At 45.9% G+C, this 16223-nt stretch overlaps 1 protein-coding gene across 1 annotated transcript in view; it reads right to left on the bottom strand.

Annotated features, from left to right (window-relative positions):
* LOC127007871 (dipeptidase 1-like) overlaps positions 1–16223 on the bottom strand; it is a 78511-nt gene that overhangs the window by 29759 nt on the left and 32529 nt on the right. The window contains exons 2-3 of the mRNA XM_050879296.1: positions 12962–14385; positions 12124–12240 (exon numbers count right to left, since the gene is read on the bottom strand). Of these exons, the coding sequence (XP_050735253.1) occupies positions 12124–12240; positions 12962–13360 (516 nt within the window). The 5' untranslated portion in view covers positions 13361–14385. The remainder of the gene's footprint in view (positions 1–12123; positions 12241–12961; positions 14386–16223) is intronic.

Here is a 16223-nt window from a genome sequence, read left to right as displayed (position 1 = left end):
ATATTTTTCCCTTAATTATGTGTCAGGTAAGCTTGGTCCTTTAATCCTCACTATATTTAAACAACATTTTTGCATTCTTAATCAAATTTATACCTTCCACAGTTCTCTCTCTCTCTCTCTCTCTCTCTCTCGTTTACAGTATTGCCAATGCGCGTATCACTAGACCCATACACCCACGCTTGTCAGCCGGGAATTCCCCCTATACGACCCCCCCCCCCCTCCTCCTCCCAGACAGACAGACAAGGATGGATAGGTGAGAGAGAGAGAGAGAGAGAGAGAGAGAGAGAGAGAGAGAGAGAGAGAGAGAGAGAGAGAGAGAGAGAGAGAGAGAGAGAGAGAGAGAGAGAGAGAGAGAGAGATGAAACCAGATACAAAATCTGCGTTGAGTAAAGAACAGGAAAACGTAAATATTTGACGACCAAAGTTTAAATAAGGAAGCAAAGAAGGAGGAGGAGGAGGAGGAGGAGGAGGAGGAGGAGGAGGACGAGGAGGACGAGGAAGAGGAGAAAGAGGATAAAGAGAAGAAAAAAATAGACCATAAGAGTAAGAGGATTGGTGTGAGGCGAAAGAAGGAAAAACTCGCAAAAGGGGATGAGGATGAGGATGAGAAGGATAGCAGGAAGGAAGGGAGAGGGATCAGGAGGTGAATATGAAGGAGAACAAGGGTGGAGGAAAGGAAGAAACATTTGAATGGAGATAGGGAAGACAAGAAGATAGGACAGAAAGAAAGGAAAGGAGAAGAGGGGAGAAAAAGAGGAACTAGACAAATAAAATAGGAAAACATGGTAAGAAATATGGAAAGAAGGAAGAGAGAAAATGTGGAAGGAGGGAGAAGGGAGGACAAGGACTGGTAAAATTAAAAACAGAAATGAAAAAAAAAGGTGTCAGGGGCTATGTAGAGTAAACAGTTGTAGGGAGGATAAAAAAGATTGTTTTTGAGGGGAAAGGGTGAGGAGAGAAAGGGATGGGAGAATGGGAAGTGGGGGAGGAGAGGGGGGGGGGGAAAGGTGTCAGACCCTATGTAAAGTAAACAGTTGTGGGGAGGATAAGAAAGATTGTTTTGGGGGGTAAAGGGAGAGGAGAGTGGAGAGTGAGAGAATTGGAAGTGGGGGAGGAGAGGGGAGTAGTCAAAGAGAGAGAGGATGGGAGAGCTGGGAGGAAGAGAAAAGGGTGTGTAGGGGGATTGGGGGGGGTGTAGGGGGAACTATGAAGGTTTTTAAAGGGGGGGAGGTTAAGGGAGGGTAGGGGTGACTTCCTTAATGTGAGTGAAATTGAAGCTAAAGTTTAACAGTGATGGAGCGTTCGAGAGCCTGTTTGGGCGTGTAATGAGTCCAGGCGAGAGAGAGAGAGAGAGAGAGAGAGAGAGAGAGAGAGAGAGAGAGAGAGAGAGAGAGAGAGAGAGAGAGAGAGAGAGGGAGAGAGGGAGAGGGAGAAAGATTCTGTGTGTGGTAAGAATCGGTATCCATTACTTAGCCAATCTTCTTCCAGCGTTCATTCGGTTTCTTTGCCCTCCTCTTCTTCTTCTTCTTCCTTCTCCTCCTCCTCCGTCTCTTCCCTTTCCTCCATCTTCATTCTTTTCTTCCCTACCTCCTATTTCCTCTGCTCCTTGTTCCTTTTCTTCTCGGTTTTGTCTTTTTCCATCTTCCTTCGTTTTATTTTCTTTCTCCTCCTCTTCTTCTTCTTCTTCTTCTTCTTCTTCTTCTTCTTCTTCTTCTTCTATCTTCTCTTTCCTTTCGTTCTTCCATCCTTAATGTCCTTTCACGTTCCTCTTTATTTCTTTCACTTCTTCTTATCTTCTTTTTCTCTTCCACCACCACCTCCCCCACCCCCACCACCACCACCACCACCACCACAACCCTCCTCCTCCTCCTCCTCCTCCTCAGGTCGTTCTCAGGTAATGGACTCGTCAGGTGATCTAGACACCTGCTCGTACGCCTCGTTTGAGAGAGTTTCCTTACCAGAGGCTCAGGAGGAGGAGGAGGAGGAGGAGGAAGAAGAGGAAGAAGAAGAAGAAGAAGAAGAAGAAGAAGAAGAAGGAAGAGGGAGGAAGGTTAACTGACTGGGGAGGAGAAAGGAGAGGGGGAGGAGAAAGAAGAGAGGAAGAGGAGGAAGAGGAAGAGAAAGAGGAGTAGGAAGGAGGATATTTTATTGGGGAGGAATAGGAGGAGGAGGAGAAGGAGCAAGACGGAGGAAGAGGGAGGAAGGATAACTGACTGGAGAGGAGAAGGGAGAGGGGGAAGAGGAAGAAAAAGAGAAGAGGAAGAGTAGGAAGAGGAGGAGTAGGAAGGAGGATATTTGATTGGGGAGGAAAAGGAGAAGGAAGGAGGAGTAGGAGGAGGAGGAGGAGGAGAGGAGAGGAAAGGAGAGGAAAAGAAAGGAGCAGAAGGAGGAAGAAGAAAGATTGAAAGGTAACCGACTAGAGGGGAGGTAAAAGATGGAGGGAGGGGAGCTAATAAATTGGGGAGAAAGGTAATTTGCGGGGAAGATTGAAGGAAAGGAGGACGAGAAAGGGAGATAAGTTCAATTACCGGAGCAAAAAAGGGGAGGAGGAGGAGGAGGAGGAGGAGGAGGAGGCAATATAATGGTTAGAAGAGAGAGATAATAAAAAGGAAAATAAAATGATTTAATAGGGAGATAAAAGGGAGGGAGATTTAGTTAGAGGAGAGGGAAGAGGAAGAAGAATAGGGAGAAAAGGGAAGTGGAGGGAAAGAAAAGATAAGGAAGAAAAGTTGATTACAGAAGAAGGAAGAGGAATAAAAGATGAAAGAAAGTGAATGGGGAGGAAAGGAGAAAGAAAAAGAAGGAAATAAAAAGAAAAGAAAATGGAGAGAAAATAAAGAAAACTAACAATGCAGAAGGAAAAGTGTAGGAAAGAAGAAAAAAAAGATCAAAAATATGAGAAAGTGAAGATAAGGAGAGAGAAAAAAAGGGAGAAAGGAAGGAAAAATGAGGAGAGGAAAAAATTGAAATTGGAGAGAAAACTAACTTACCTCATGATTCCCTCCATGTGTGTGTGTGTGTGTGTGTGTGTGTGTGTGTGTGTGTGTGTATGTCTAAACTACTCTCCTTCACTGACCATTATTATCCTGTTCTCTCTCTCTCTCTCTCTCTCTCTCTCTCTCTCTCTCTTCCTTTCTCTCCCTTTCTCCCTCCATCGCTGACTTGCTGATGAATGGGCAGCGTAATGGACTGCTAAGTGCCGGAGAGAGAGAGAGAGAGAGAGAGAGAGAGAGAGAGGGAGAGGGAGAGGGAGAGCGTAAGGGAGTGTGTTGCGAGTGTTGACTAATTGACTACTTGACTTGGTATAAACTGGTTAATGTATTCTGGCAGTCACGGTGTTGTTGTTTTATTTTTGTTGTTGTTTTAGTTTCTCCTCGTTTTATTTCTTTTGTTTGTGTTTTCTTTTTTTCTCGTTTTCTGTTTGATTTGTCTGTTTTTTTTCTTTTCGTTTTTATCTGTTTATTATCTATCGTTTTCTTTTTTGGTGTTTTTCGTTTTCTGTTTATGTTTTCTCTCTCTCTTTTTCTCGTTTTCTATCATTGTTTTCATTCCCGTTTTCTATTGATTTGTCTGTTTTTTTTCTTCCCGTTTTCCATCTGTTTATTATTTTTCGTTTTCTTTTTGTTTTGTTTTTCGTTTCTTTTTTGTTTTTTCGTTTTCTGTTTGTATGTTTTGTCTCGTTTTTTTCTCGGTTTCTATCTCTGTTTTTTCTTCTTGTTTTGTGTTTGTTTTTTTCTCGTTTTCTATATGTCTGTTTTATTCTATGCCTTAATTACTTCGTTCTTGATTTTTTTTCTTTCATATCTTTCTTTCCCCTTTTTCTTTTCATTCCTCCCTCGTTTTCTCTTCAATATTTCTCTCGTTTATCATTTTTCCTCTCACCCATCTGTCTCTCTCTCCCTCTTTCGCCATTCACCTTTTCCCTTTTTTTTCCTTTTTCTCTTTTGCTTCCTTAAATTGCGTCAAATAAAAGATTCCATTTCTCTCACGTCAGGTACAGGATATTTTTCGTTTATATTTTTTTAGAGTGAGTGAGTGAATGAGTGAGTGAGTGAGTGTGTGTGTGTGTGTGTGTGTGTGTGTGTGTGTGTGTGTGTGTGTGTGTGTGTGTGTGTGTGTGTGTGTGTGTGTGTGTGGTCTCGTTTGTTCTGTTACTGTTTATTTTTTTTTTTACTTGAAGAAAATTAAAAGGAAAAAAATCTGTGTGTGAATATTGTGCGTGTTTCAACCCTTTAAAGCTCCTCCTCCTCCTCCTCCTCCTCCTCCTCCTCCTCCTCCTCCAACTCGTCCTCGTCCTCGTCCTCACTCTCGTCCTTCTCCTCCTCCTTCTCCTATTTTCATTTCTTACCCTCTTTTCCATCAGCTTTTTCTTCATCATCTTATGCTTCTTCTTTCCTCCTTTTCCTCCACTTCTCCTCCTCCTCCACCACCACCACCACCACCAATACCACCACCACCACCACCACCTCTTCCTCTTCCTCCTCTTCCTCCTGACAAGCACCATTTTTTTGTCCACTCTCGCCTCGGTCTCCAGAAAACGCGGCGACACGAGACACAAAGCTTGGATCAGCGACATTGTCTTGTGGGGACACCGCGGAGGAGGAGGAGGAGGAGGAGGAGGAGGAGGAGGAGGAGGAGGAGGAGGAGGAGGAGGAGGATGGGGGAAGGAGGTTGGCGAAATGTGGAGGAGGAGATGAAGAAAGGGAGAGGCAATTGTGGAGAGTAAGATAAATAATTGGAAGGAGGAGGAGGAGGAAAATAAGAGGAGGAGGAGAGTAGGAGAAGGAGGAAGTAAAGAAGATGAAGGAAGAAAGAGGCAATTGCGTAGAGTAAGAGAATCAATAATGTGTAGGAAAAAGAGAAGAAAAAGGAAAAGAAGAAGAGGAAAAGAATAGGAGGAAGAGGAGGAGGAGGGAAAATTCTATGTCTGAGAGAGAGAGAGAGAGAGAGAGAGAGAGAGAGAGAGAGAGAGAGAGAGAGAGAGAGAGAGAGAGAGAGAGAGAGAGAGAGAGAGGTGGAAAGTAAAAGGATGGCAGGTGAAGTAGAGATGGACAGGGAAGGAGGAAGATTAGGTTAGCAAAGGGAAAGGAGGGAAAGAATAATAGATGGGAAAGAAGAGGCAGAGAAATTGGAGAGAAAAGGGAAGAAGGAAAAGAGAGGATGGAGGAAGAATTCAGAAACAAAGGGAAAGGGATAGAGATTGAACGGAATAAACAAAAAAAAGGCGAGAGGAAGTAAGAGGATAAAGGAAGGGGGATCGAAGACTTTTTGGAACGTGTAGGATTGGGAAGAAGAAAAGAAGGAAGGGAGGAAGAGGTGGAAGAAAAAAAGTGTAAAAATCGTGAGAAAAAAAATAGGAAGAAGAAGAAGTATAAAGGAAGGGGGATTGAAGGATCGAAGAGTTATGGAAAGGTGCAGGAATTGGACGAAGAAAAGAAGGAAGGAAGGGAGGAGGAGGTTGAGGATAAAAAAGAGAAGAGGAATAATCGTGACAAATAAAAAGATTGGAAGAAGAAAGATAATAAAGGAAGAGAAATTAATGAGTCGTAGGAACGTTCAGAAATTAGAGGAATGAAGAAAGAGAGGAAGGGAAGGAGGAAAAGATTGAGGATAAAAACAAAGAAGAGGAATAATGGTGACATAAAATAAAAGATAGGAAGAAGAAAGAGAATAAAGGAAAAGGGAGGATTGAAAAGTCTTAGGAACGTTCAGAAATTAGAGGAAGGAAGAAAGAGAGGGTGGATAAAGTTAATGAAAAAAATTGGAATTGTGACAAATAAAGGAATAGGAAGAAGGAGGAGAATAAAGGAATAGGGGGAATTGAAGAGCCATAGGAACGTACAGAAATGGGAAGAAGAAAGGAAGGAAGAATGGGAGGAAGAGGTTGGGATGGAAAAGAAGAGGTGGAATATTCTTGATAAATAAAAAAAAAGATAAGAAGAATGAAGAGAATAAAGGAAAAGGGTAAGAAAAAAACCGTGCAAGAATGGGAGGGAGGAAGGAAGGAAAGAAGGATTGCAGAAAAAGGTCAACGAAAAAAGAGGAAGTTGAATATTCGTAATAAATCAAAAGAGAGGAGGAAGAAGGAGAATAAAGGAAAAGGGAGAATTGAAAAGCCCCCAGAAACATGCAGGAATGGGAGAAGGGAAGGAAGAATGGGAGAAATAGGTTGATGAAAAAAGAAGTGGGATTTTCGTGCTGAACTTGGCACGTCGAACCAAATTTGGTGGAGAAGAGATGGATGGGTCTCGGCGCCGCGGGGTGGACTGGGCGCCTGAGTGGAACTGGCAGATAGTGGGAGTGAGAAGGAGGTGGAAGGAGGAGCTGATTGGGCACAGGTGGAGGTGAGTGGTGATAGGGAACAAGGAGGCGATAAAGACGTGAGTAATTGGACACAGGTGGATCAGGCAGGTGGATGGGTAGAAATGGGAGGTGATAGGGATTAGTATGTGGAACTGAGAGGCGATATGGATATGTGGATAATTAGAAACAGGTGAAACAGAAGACACGTGGGTGGAAGTAGGGGATAATTGGACAGAGGTGGAGCCGACAGGTGGGTGGAACTGAGAGGTGATTTTTGTTGTTTTTTTTGTGTTGCCTATAACGCCGGTAGTCTGTCGTGAGGGGCCTCTTAACGACCCCAGCTTGATTGTGGCGCAGGCTAATTTTATTTATAGTGGCTGCCGTGATGTATGACTTGCTTGGCCCATGTTGCCTCCCGGTGCTCCTCTTGAAATTATAGGAACAGGTGGATAATTAGACAGGTGGAACTGGAGATGATAAGGACAGGTGATAGGAACTTGCAGGTGACAGGGACAGGCAGGTTGAATTAGACACTGGTTAGGAGGAGGAGGAGGAAGAGAAGGTTCGTAGGGAGAGTTAGGGAGGCGGGAGAAAGGAAGAAGAGGAGGAGATGAAGGAAGGAAGAGGCAACTGAGGAGAGTAAGATAAACAGTAGTGAGGAGGAGGAAGAAAATAAGAAGTGAAGTTGAGGTTTAATATAGAGAAACAGCGTCTGGTTGTATGACACGACTGAAAACATTTACATAGCGTTTTACAGAGAGATCCAGCGACTTATTTTTCTCAGTGACTAAAAGGAAAACAACACAACACACACGAGGGGGAGATTAATAGCCGAACCCAAGGAAAAAAAGGAAGATAGCCGTCAGATCGGGAACGAGTGGCGTGTCTCAGGATGTGATTAACGGCCCAACTTTTCCTCGGCAACAAAACTCGCGGGAAAAACAGAGTAATAAGCAAACGGAGGAAAGAGAAATTAGTCTCCCGGAGAACGCGATGTTTGGAGGCGATGGCATTAGCGGCGCGTGAGGGAATGGATGGTGGGTGGGACAGACAGACAGACAACCACTAAACACAACGCTATACAGACAGACAAATTAATAGTACACACAGTACACGTAATAAAGTCAGAAAGAATGAATGCAGTACGGACGATGGGAGGGACAGACAGACAGACAACCACTAAACACAACGCTATACAGACAGACAAATTAATAGTACACACAGTACACGTAATAAAGTCAGAAAGAATGAATGCAGTACGGACGATGGGAGGGACAGACAGACAGACAACCACTAAACACAACGCACAGACAAACCTAGATCACCCCAGAACAAACAAACAAAAAAAACAGCCAAATAAGACCGCCTGACAATACAACACGGCGGGGAGACATCACGATAGGCTTAGCTGAGGTATTGGGGAGACTGAGAGAGAGAGAAAAGAAGGATCGCGGGGGAGAAAGGGAGAAGGGTCATAGGGAAGGGGGGAGGGGAGTAAGGGGTAGGAGGGTCATTGGGGAAAGGGGTGGAGGGGTGGATTGGCGGCGCGGGGACGAGCGGAAAGACAAACGGCCTCCACAAACTTCCCGACAGACCTAATTCCACTTTTAAACTCTCGAGTCGCGGGATTCGCTGTTGGTTTTGGGAGTTACAGAGTAAACTAGGGATTTTATTTTCCTCTTGGCGGGTAAAGATGGAAGAGGGGAAGAGGAGGGGTGAGGAGGGTGGGGTGTTGTGGCGGAGGAGGGGGAAAGGGAAGAGGAAAAGGAAGACTGTAAGGAGAGGAGAGGAGGAGGAAGAGGGTAGAGTCAGGGAGGAAGAGAAGTGGAGAAAGGAAGAAGAGGAGATAGAGGAAGAGGGGGGCCTGTATGGTAAGAGTAAGAGGAAGAGGAGGAGGTCGAGGAAGGAGGAGAGGAGGAGGAAGACGAGTAGATATAGGAAGAGGAAAAGGAAGAGGAGAATTACACTACTTAACGGAAAGGAGAAGAGGAAGCAATAACAGGAGATAGAGGAGGAAACGGAAGAGATAAAGAATGTCTCCACGCCTTAGGGGAAGGAAAGAGGGAAGGGGGAGAATATGAAGGAAGAGGAGGTGGAGCAAATGGATGAAGGAAGTGGAAGGAAGTGGGAGATGAGATACAAATTAGTGAAATGGAGGAAAAGAAGGAGGAAGATGAGTGGATAAGGAAGAAGAAGAGGAGGAGGAGGAGGAGGAGGAGGAGGAGGAGGAGGAGGAGGAGGAAGAGAATTAAGCAAGGGTTCAGAGGAGAGACGTGAAGGCAATTAAACACTCATTGAAAGACGCGGGAAAAGGGAGGAGGAGGAGGAGGAGGAGGAGGAGGAGGAGGAGGAGGAAGAAGAAGAAACAACTGAGGGACCCAAAATGAAACTCTCTCTCTCTCTCTCTCTCTCTCTCTCTCTATAAAAGCATCTCTCCTGAACATACTAATTAAACCCACTCTCTCTAAACCATAAAAAGAATTCACGTTGGTTGAGTCTCGCTCTAAAATAAAATAAAATGAAAACCGGTTACCTGGAATAAATAAAAAAATGAAAATGTGAAGGTAATAATAAAATACCTCCACGTCATATAAGAAGATTAATTATATATGATCCCGAGGCAACACAACGCACGGAAAACAACAACAGAAACAGCAACAACAACATGAGCCTTCCGGGAAATTTTAAAAAAAGTAAGAAAAAAATAAGTATACATGACATTAAAACCTTTTGGAATGATGATATTAGCTACGCGGTGAATAGAGGAAAGAAAGAGAGGAAGGAGCAAAAGGAGGAAAAACTGAAATTCATTGATAAAGGAGAATGAAGGAGGAAGGGAGAATAGACGTGAAAGATCTTAACAGACACAAAAAACGTATAAGATTAAAAAAAAAGAGTGTTATGGCGTGCAATCAAAGGGGAGGAAAAAACGAAAAAAAAAGTATAATATAATAAGGTCTGAAACGCTACAGTGAGGAAGAGTTATGGGCAATGAGGAAGGAAAAGTGGGAGAGAGGAAGGTGATGGTGGGACGGGGAAGTGGGTTGTTGGGAGAGGACGTCAGTAGGGGTGAAGGGAAGGGGACGTGGGAGGAAGAAAGGGTGGAGATAGATGAGAGCTTGTAGGGTTAGGGGAAGAGGAAGGAGAGGAGGTCAGTAGGCGTGAAGGGAAGGGGACGTGGGAGGAAGAAAGGGTGGAGATAGATGAGAGCTTGTAGGGTTAGGGAAAGAGGAAGGAGAGGAGGTCAGTAGGCGTGAAGGAAAGGGGACGTGGGCGGAAGAGAGTGTGGAGGCAGATGTGGACTTGTAGGGTTAGTGGAAGAGGAAGGAGAGGAGGTCAGTAGGCATGAAGGGAAGGGGACTTGGGAGGAAGGAAAAGGTAGAGGTAGATGTGGGATTGTAGGGTTAGGGGAAGAGGAAGGAGAGGAGTTCGAGGAAGAGGAGGAATGTAAGGGCGAGGGAGGGGGGAGATAAAGAAAACAGAAGGAGAAGAAGAGGATAAAGAGGGGTTCGGAGAGCGTAGTGAGACCAAAAAAAAAAGAAAAGAAAATGGCAGCAAAAGAAAACAAGAAAGAAAGTGATATTTTGAAGCAGAAGAGTAGTGAGAGGTGAAAAAAAAACCAAGGAAAATATGATGAAAGATGAATCAAAAAAAGCAACAAAAGAAAAAAAAAGAAAGGTGATATTTGAGGTAGAAGGAGAGTGAGAAGAGAAAAAAGAAGAGGGAAAATATAATGAAAGACGACGAGGTAAACAAAATAAAAAGAGGATAAATAGGGGATCGGGGAGCATCAACAAAAGAAATAGAAAGTGATATTTGAGGTAGAAGGAGAGTGAGAAGAGAAAATAAAAGAAGACAGAAAATATAATGAAAGACGGCGATGTTTAATGAGCCATCAGCCAGGACAGGAAAAATAGGAGCTAAAAGGAACATATGGAGGGACTTAGCGGCCGAAATGACAAAAGGCCGGTAGGAAGAGACAAGAGGGAAAGGACGAGGTGAGGGAGAAGAGGAGAAAAAGAGGGAAAGATAAATGGCAGAGGGAAACGATGAGGCACAAACAAGAGGAAGAGAGAGATAAAAGAGAAAAGGTGAATGATGAGAAAGAGAACAGAGAGAAGAAGACAAGAGGTGAGAGAAAAGGATAAGGAAGTAGAAGGGAAGAGGGAAAGAGGAATGGTTAAGAGGGAAACGGCGAGGCACAAACAAGAGGAAGAGAGAGAAAAGAGATCATAGAAGAACATTGAGAAAGAGAACAGAGAGAAGAATGGAAGAGGTGAGGGAGAACGGCAAGTAAGAAGAGGAGAAAAAGAGGGAAAGAGGAATGGTAAAGAGGGAAACGGTGAAGTATAAACAAGAGGAAGAGACAGGAAGATAAAGAGGAACAGTGAGTAAGAGAACAGTGAAACATGAACAAGAGGAAGAAAGAGGAAAGAGGAAAAGAGGAACGATAAGGAGAACAGTGAAACAATAATAATAAGAAAATAGAAGAGAGAGAGAGAGAGAGAGAGAGAGAGAGAGAGAGAGAGAGAGAGAGAGAGAGAGAGAGAGAGAGAGAGAGAGAGAGAGAGAGAGAGAGAGAGAGAGAGAGAGAGAGAAAATAAAGAAGTCAAAGAGGAAATAAATGAGGAAGGACTTAGAGGATTAGAGGAGTCAGTTATGAGCCGGAGGAAAATATGAGGAAGAAGACAAAGAGGTAAAACGGGAGAGTGAGCTTTGAAGAATGCATCAGCCAGGGACAATCAAGAGGAAAGAGGAGGGAGGAAACAAGAGGAAAGAAGAGGAAGAACGTTGAAGAAGGGAATGATCAGATACACACGAGAGGAAAGAAGAGTGAGGAAACAAGAGGAAAGAAGAGGACAAGCAAGGGGAAAGATGGAGAAAAGAAGAGGACAAGCAAGAGTAAAGATGAAGGAGGAAAGAAGAGAACAAACGAGAGGAAATATGAGAGAGGAAACAAGAGGACAAGTAAGAGGAAAGTTGTGGGAGGGAACAAGAGGACAGAAGAGGAAGAACTTTGAAGAATGAAATACAAAGAAGACATAGACAAGAGGGAATATAAGAAAACAAGAGAAATAAAGAGGAATAACAGATAAATAAAGGAGATATAAAAAACCAAGAGGAACTAAGAGGAATAACAGGAGTAAGACATAAGTAAAAGTTAAGGAGAGTAAAGACAACACAGGATTTCGAGGCAACAAGGAACCAATAAAAGAAGATGAGGAAAATTACTGGAATGGAACAGTTAAACATATGTATCCAGACACCTCTCCACCCGAAATTGACCTCCCTTTTGGCTACTCTTTACTGTTTTCTATTATGGGAGTGGCGAGTAGCGGGCTTTTTTTTTGTACTCTTTTTGTTGCCCTTGAGCCGTGTCCTTTGATGTAAAAAAATAGGGAAAGGGAAAAAAACAGAAATAAAGAGAAACGAAGAAGAATGACAAACTTGAGGCGTAAATATTAGTAAGAAAGAGCAAAGAAGAGAGAGACAGGGATTTAAGACTTCAAGGAAACATAAAAAGAGAAAAAAAGTAAATAACAAATGCAAGATAAAAAGAGAAGCAGAAAAAGATGAAAAAGATTGAGCAAAGAAGAGACAGACATGGATTCGAGACTACAAGCTCATAAAAAAAAGAAACAAACATAAAAAAACAATAACAGAGAAACACAAACAGAGAAACATGAAAAGAGACACAAAGAGAAACGTAGAGAAATAAAAAAAAAGAGAAAAACTGGTGTTGCATAAAGAGACAGACAGCGAATTCAGACAACAAGAAAACAAACAAAAAAGGTGAAAAAAGTCTCTTAAGGAACCCACCGAGAAGTTGCCGTATCCTAGGTGGTCGCAGGAGCACTGGCAGCGAAGGATATGTTCTTGAATGTCATTCGGCAGCTCTTCCAGGTTCCTGCCGAGCCGCTGTGCCTCAGACTCCACCTACAGGGAAACACAGGTAGAAGGGCAGCCTTTTAGGACACACAGGATAGATACACAAAAGGGGAGGTTAAGGAAGGTACACTGTTCACGTTAGCCTCGAGAATTAGCCCCGCCTCCCTTCGATGGTTAGCCTCTCCCCTTGCAGAATAAGCTCCTCCTCCTACGTGAATAAGCCACTCCTCCTTCGAGAATATGCTGCTTCCCCTACTTCGATATACTCGTACCCCTTCGATGATAAGCCTCTCCCTCTTTTCCTATTAAGTCTTAAGTTAGTTAGTTTAAAAGTAAGTGTAGCGCCTCCTCTAATTTAAGCTGCATGTGATTTTTGGATACTAGGAAAGGTGAAGTATTGTATTTGGTTCTTGGGCTGTTGTGGGCGGGGCTTATGTTCAAGGTTAACGTGAATAGAATGTAGTTTCAGGCAGACAGACACACAGAAATAGATAGACAGGTATGCAGATAACACACACACACACACACACACACACACACACACACACACACACACATTCTTCCTCTCCCCTGCACACATATACCGGGGGCATCACTAAGCTGTGTGTGGCGACTCTTAAAGCAACAACTTGAGTCGCTTTTTGAGGCGTCTTGCTCATCCTCGAGACAGCGAACAAAGACCAAACCAGAGGCGATGAAAGTCAGGTCACTGTATGCAAATGAACCCCCCCACACACACACACACACACACACACACACACACACTCACCAGGAAGAGCGGCTCGTCCTTCCATGTGTGCGCGGCCTCGGGTTGCTGGGAACCCTCAGGCGGCGAGGAACTCCGAGCCGCCGCCTTGTCCTCGTGGGTCTTCGGGGGCGCGAGGAGGAGGTCTTGGGCGGGGCGTGCCAGGTCGGGGGAGCCGGAAAAGAACCCGAAGGAGAGGTCCGGCTCCTCCCAATCCCTTCCGTCCCCCAGCAGACGGAGACAGGTGGTGCGGGTGTCCGTGACATCAGGCCGGGCGTAGCGTACCCCGGACATAGCGTCCAAGGCCTCCTGCGTGTTCTGGCCGTCTCCGGATATGCCATGCCCCGCCACGCCTCCTGTCTTTGCCATGCCCTCCGCGCCGCCCAGAGCCGAGGGGGCGTGCTGCGGGCCCTCCACGCTCATGGTCAGGCACGCCGCGGGGTCGGCATCTCTACATGGCTCGCCCTACACGCCAGGGCACTCAGCGAGGCGTGGTGGCAACTCGTGCGTGCAGGCTGTTGACATTCCGTGCGTGTGTGTGTTCGTGTGCGTGGAGAAACGACCTAAGAAGCGTTACTAGTGAGGGTGAGGAGGGGGAGGTGATGCATAGTGACAGGACGAAGTGGCCGGCTGGTATGGCCGTGGAAAGTGTCCGAAAGTGTCCTAACCTTTGATGAGGCGAGTGATGGCCTTGAGATGAGAGGGGGGAAGGGGGCAAAATGCTGGGGGGGGGGCTTAGAGGAGTGACCTAAGAAGCTGCATAGCGACTGGAGGCTGAGGCTGACCCAAGGACGAGGCCAAGATATCCTCGACTTGATTAAACGAGTGATGTGTTGGAGATGAGACTGAAGGAGGAAGGGAGAGGAGGAGAAGGGGCAGAGAAGGAGAGAGAGAGAAAGGGGAAGGAGAAGGGGTACAGAAAGAGAGGAGGAGAAGGGAAGGGGTAGAGAGGGAGAGGAGGGGGAGGGGTAGAGAAGGAGAGAGAGAGGAAGGGGAAGGAGAAGGGGCAGAGAGAGAGAGAGGAGGAAAAGGAAAGGAGTAGAGAGAGGGAGAGGAGGGGGGAAGGAAGGGGTAGAGACGGAGAGAGAGGAGGACGGCAAAGGGGGATATGGAGAGGCTACCTGTCTGTATCTTCCACTAATTAGCTCTCACTTTCTAATTAAGTGAGGGATCCTGTCGCCTCGCTAGATTGCCGACTTGTATGTGTCTATATGTATCCTGAAGGAGGGGGAGGGAGGGGGGGGGGATGTCCTACGGTCCTGATGATAAGTCTTGAATCACTTGAGCAATCGTCGGGCCGCGTGAGGACGACGAAGGGGAGACGTGATTTCCTTTGGTGGTGTGGTGGTTGCTGGGCGGTGGTGGTGGTGGCGGTGGTGGTGGTGGTGGTGGTGGTGGTGGTGGCGGTGGTGGTGGTGGTGTCAGTGACTTGTGATGGCAGGATGCGTCTGGGGAAGCAAGAAAGAAGACTCGATGACATGCCGATTAGAAGAGGAGGAGGAGGAGGAGGAGGAGGAGGAAGGAAAAAAGAGCCGGAAGAGCAAGAGGTTGTAAAGGCAGAGCAGGAAGAAGAGGAGGAGGAAGAGGAGATGGAATTGGTTTGCGGACATTCGTGGCTTGTGATTAACCTAAAAGCCTGCGCGCACACACACACACACACACACACACACACACACACACACACACACACACACACACACATATACAAGAGGGATATAATTACCAAACATTGCGGTAAAAACTCGACTCTGTCTCCGCGAATCGAGATGAAAAAAAGGTTACATAGAAGCGTTAAAGGTTTCAATTGGTTTAGTTTCCCTTTCTTTCTTCCTTCCCCTTTCTCCTCCCTACCCCCTCTCCCTCTTTCCCTCTATCCCCTTTCTAAGCTCCTGTCCACTTTCCTCATCCCTTTTTTTCGTTCTATCTCCCTTATGCTCTCTCAGACTACTCTTTTTTCCCCTTTTCTTTCTCTCCCTTCCCTTTCTCTTCTTCGTTCTCATCTCCCCTCTTCCTCTCCCCTCTCCCTATCTACTTTACTCGTCTCCCTTTTTTTTTCGTACTATCTTCCTCATGCCCTCTCAGACACCTCTTTTTTTCCCTTTTTTTTCCCTCCCTTCCCTTTCTCATCTTCGTTCTAACCTCCCCTCTTCCTCTCCCCTCTTCTGTCCATCGCTATCTCTCTCCTTTCATCTGTCTCCTATCACCTCTCTCCCTCTCCCTCTTTCTCCCTCAATCCTTCCCAACCCATTCGCCACTCACGCCCCTCATCCTCTCGACTTCTTTCCCTTTCTCCTTTCCTCCACCATCACTAACTTCCTCCTCCACTCACATCTTCCACCCATCACATCCTTTCAGTCCATCATCCCTCTTTTTCCTTCCTTCTATCCACCTCACCTCCACCTCACATCATCCCTCCTCCCCTTCCTCCACACTATATCTCACCTCCTACGCATATTCCTCCCTCCCTCCCCTCTCCTTTCCTTTCTTCTTCCCCTCTCTTCCTGTTCCTCCTCCCTCCATCACCCACCTCCGCAACACATCCTTCCCCTCCACCACGCACCCCTCCCCTCCCCTCCCGTTCTCTCATTTCATCTTTCCCTCTCCCTGTCCTCCACCCCCCTCCCCTCAACCTCATACTGTTCCTCCCCTCCCCTCTCCACCTCTTCGTAATCTCCCCCTCCCCACCACCACCGCCCACCACCGCTATTTTTAGACCGTCGGCTGCAGAGAGGCGATCAGTTGCTGTTTGGGAAAATAACTGATCCTCGTACATTAACGGAGAAAATTTAAGTTTTAACCTGTACGTGGCGGGCGGTGTAGTAGTTGTTGTTGTTGTTGTTGTTGTTGTTGTTGTTGGTGGTGGTGGTGGTGGTGGTGGTGGAGGAAGGAGAGGGGAGAAATCTGTGATGGTGGTAGTGGTGGTGATGTTGGTGATAGTGGTGATGATGGGAGAGATGGAAGGAGAGGAGAAAGGGGATTATGGGATGTGGAGGAGGATAGTGGAGGAGGGAGAGAGAGAGGGAGGAAAAGGAAAGGAGAGGAGAGGGGAGTTGTGTGGTGGTAGTGGTGGTGGTGGTAGTGGTGGTGGTGATAGTGATGGGAGAGATGGAAGGAGAAGAGGAGTTATGGGATGAGGAGGAGGGTATTGGAGGAAGAAGAGAGAGGGGGGGAAGACAGAAGAGGGGAGGGGCGGTGGTGGTGGTGGTTGTGGTGGTGGTGGTGGTGGTGATGGGAGAGATGGAAGGAGAGGAGAAGGGGGTTATGGGATATGGAGGAGGATAGTGAA

Source organism: Eriocheir sinensis, chromosome 36 (assembly GCF_024679095.1).
Source record: "Eriocheir sinensis breed Jianghai 21 chromosome 36, ASM2467909v1, whole genome shotgun sequence".
NCBI classification, from domain to species: Eukaryota; Metazoa; Arthropoda; class Malacostraca; order Decapoda; family Varunidae; genus Eriocheir; species Eriocheir sinensis.
Note: the sequence above shows the minus strand (reverse complement) of the source record. Positions and strands in the feature narration are given on the sequence as shown.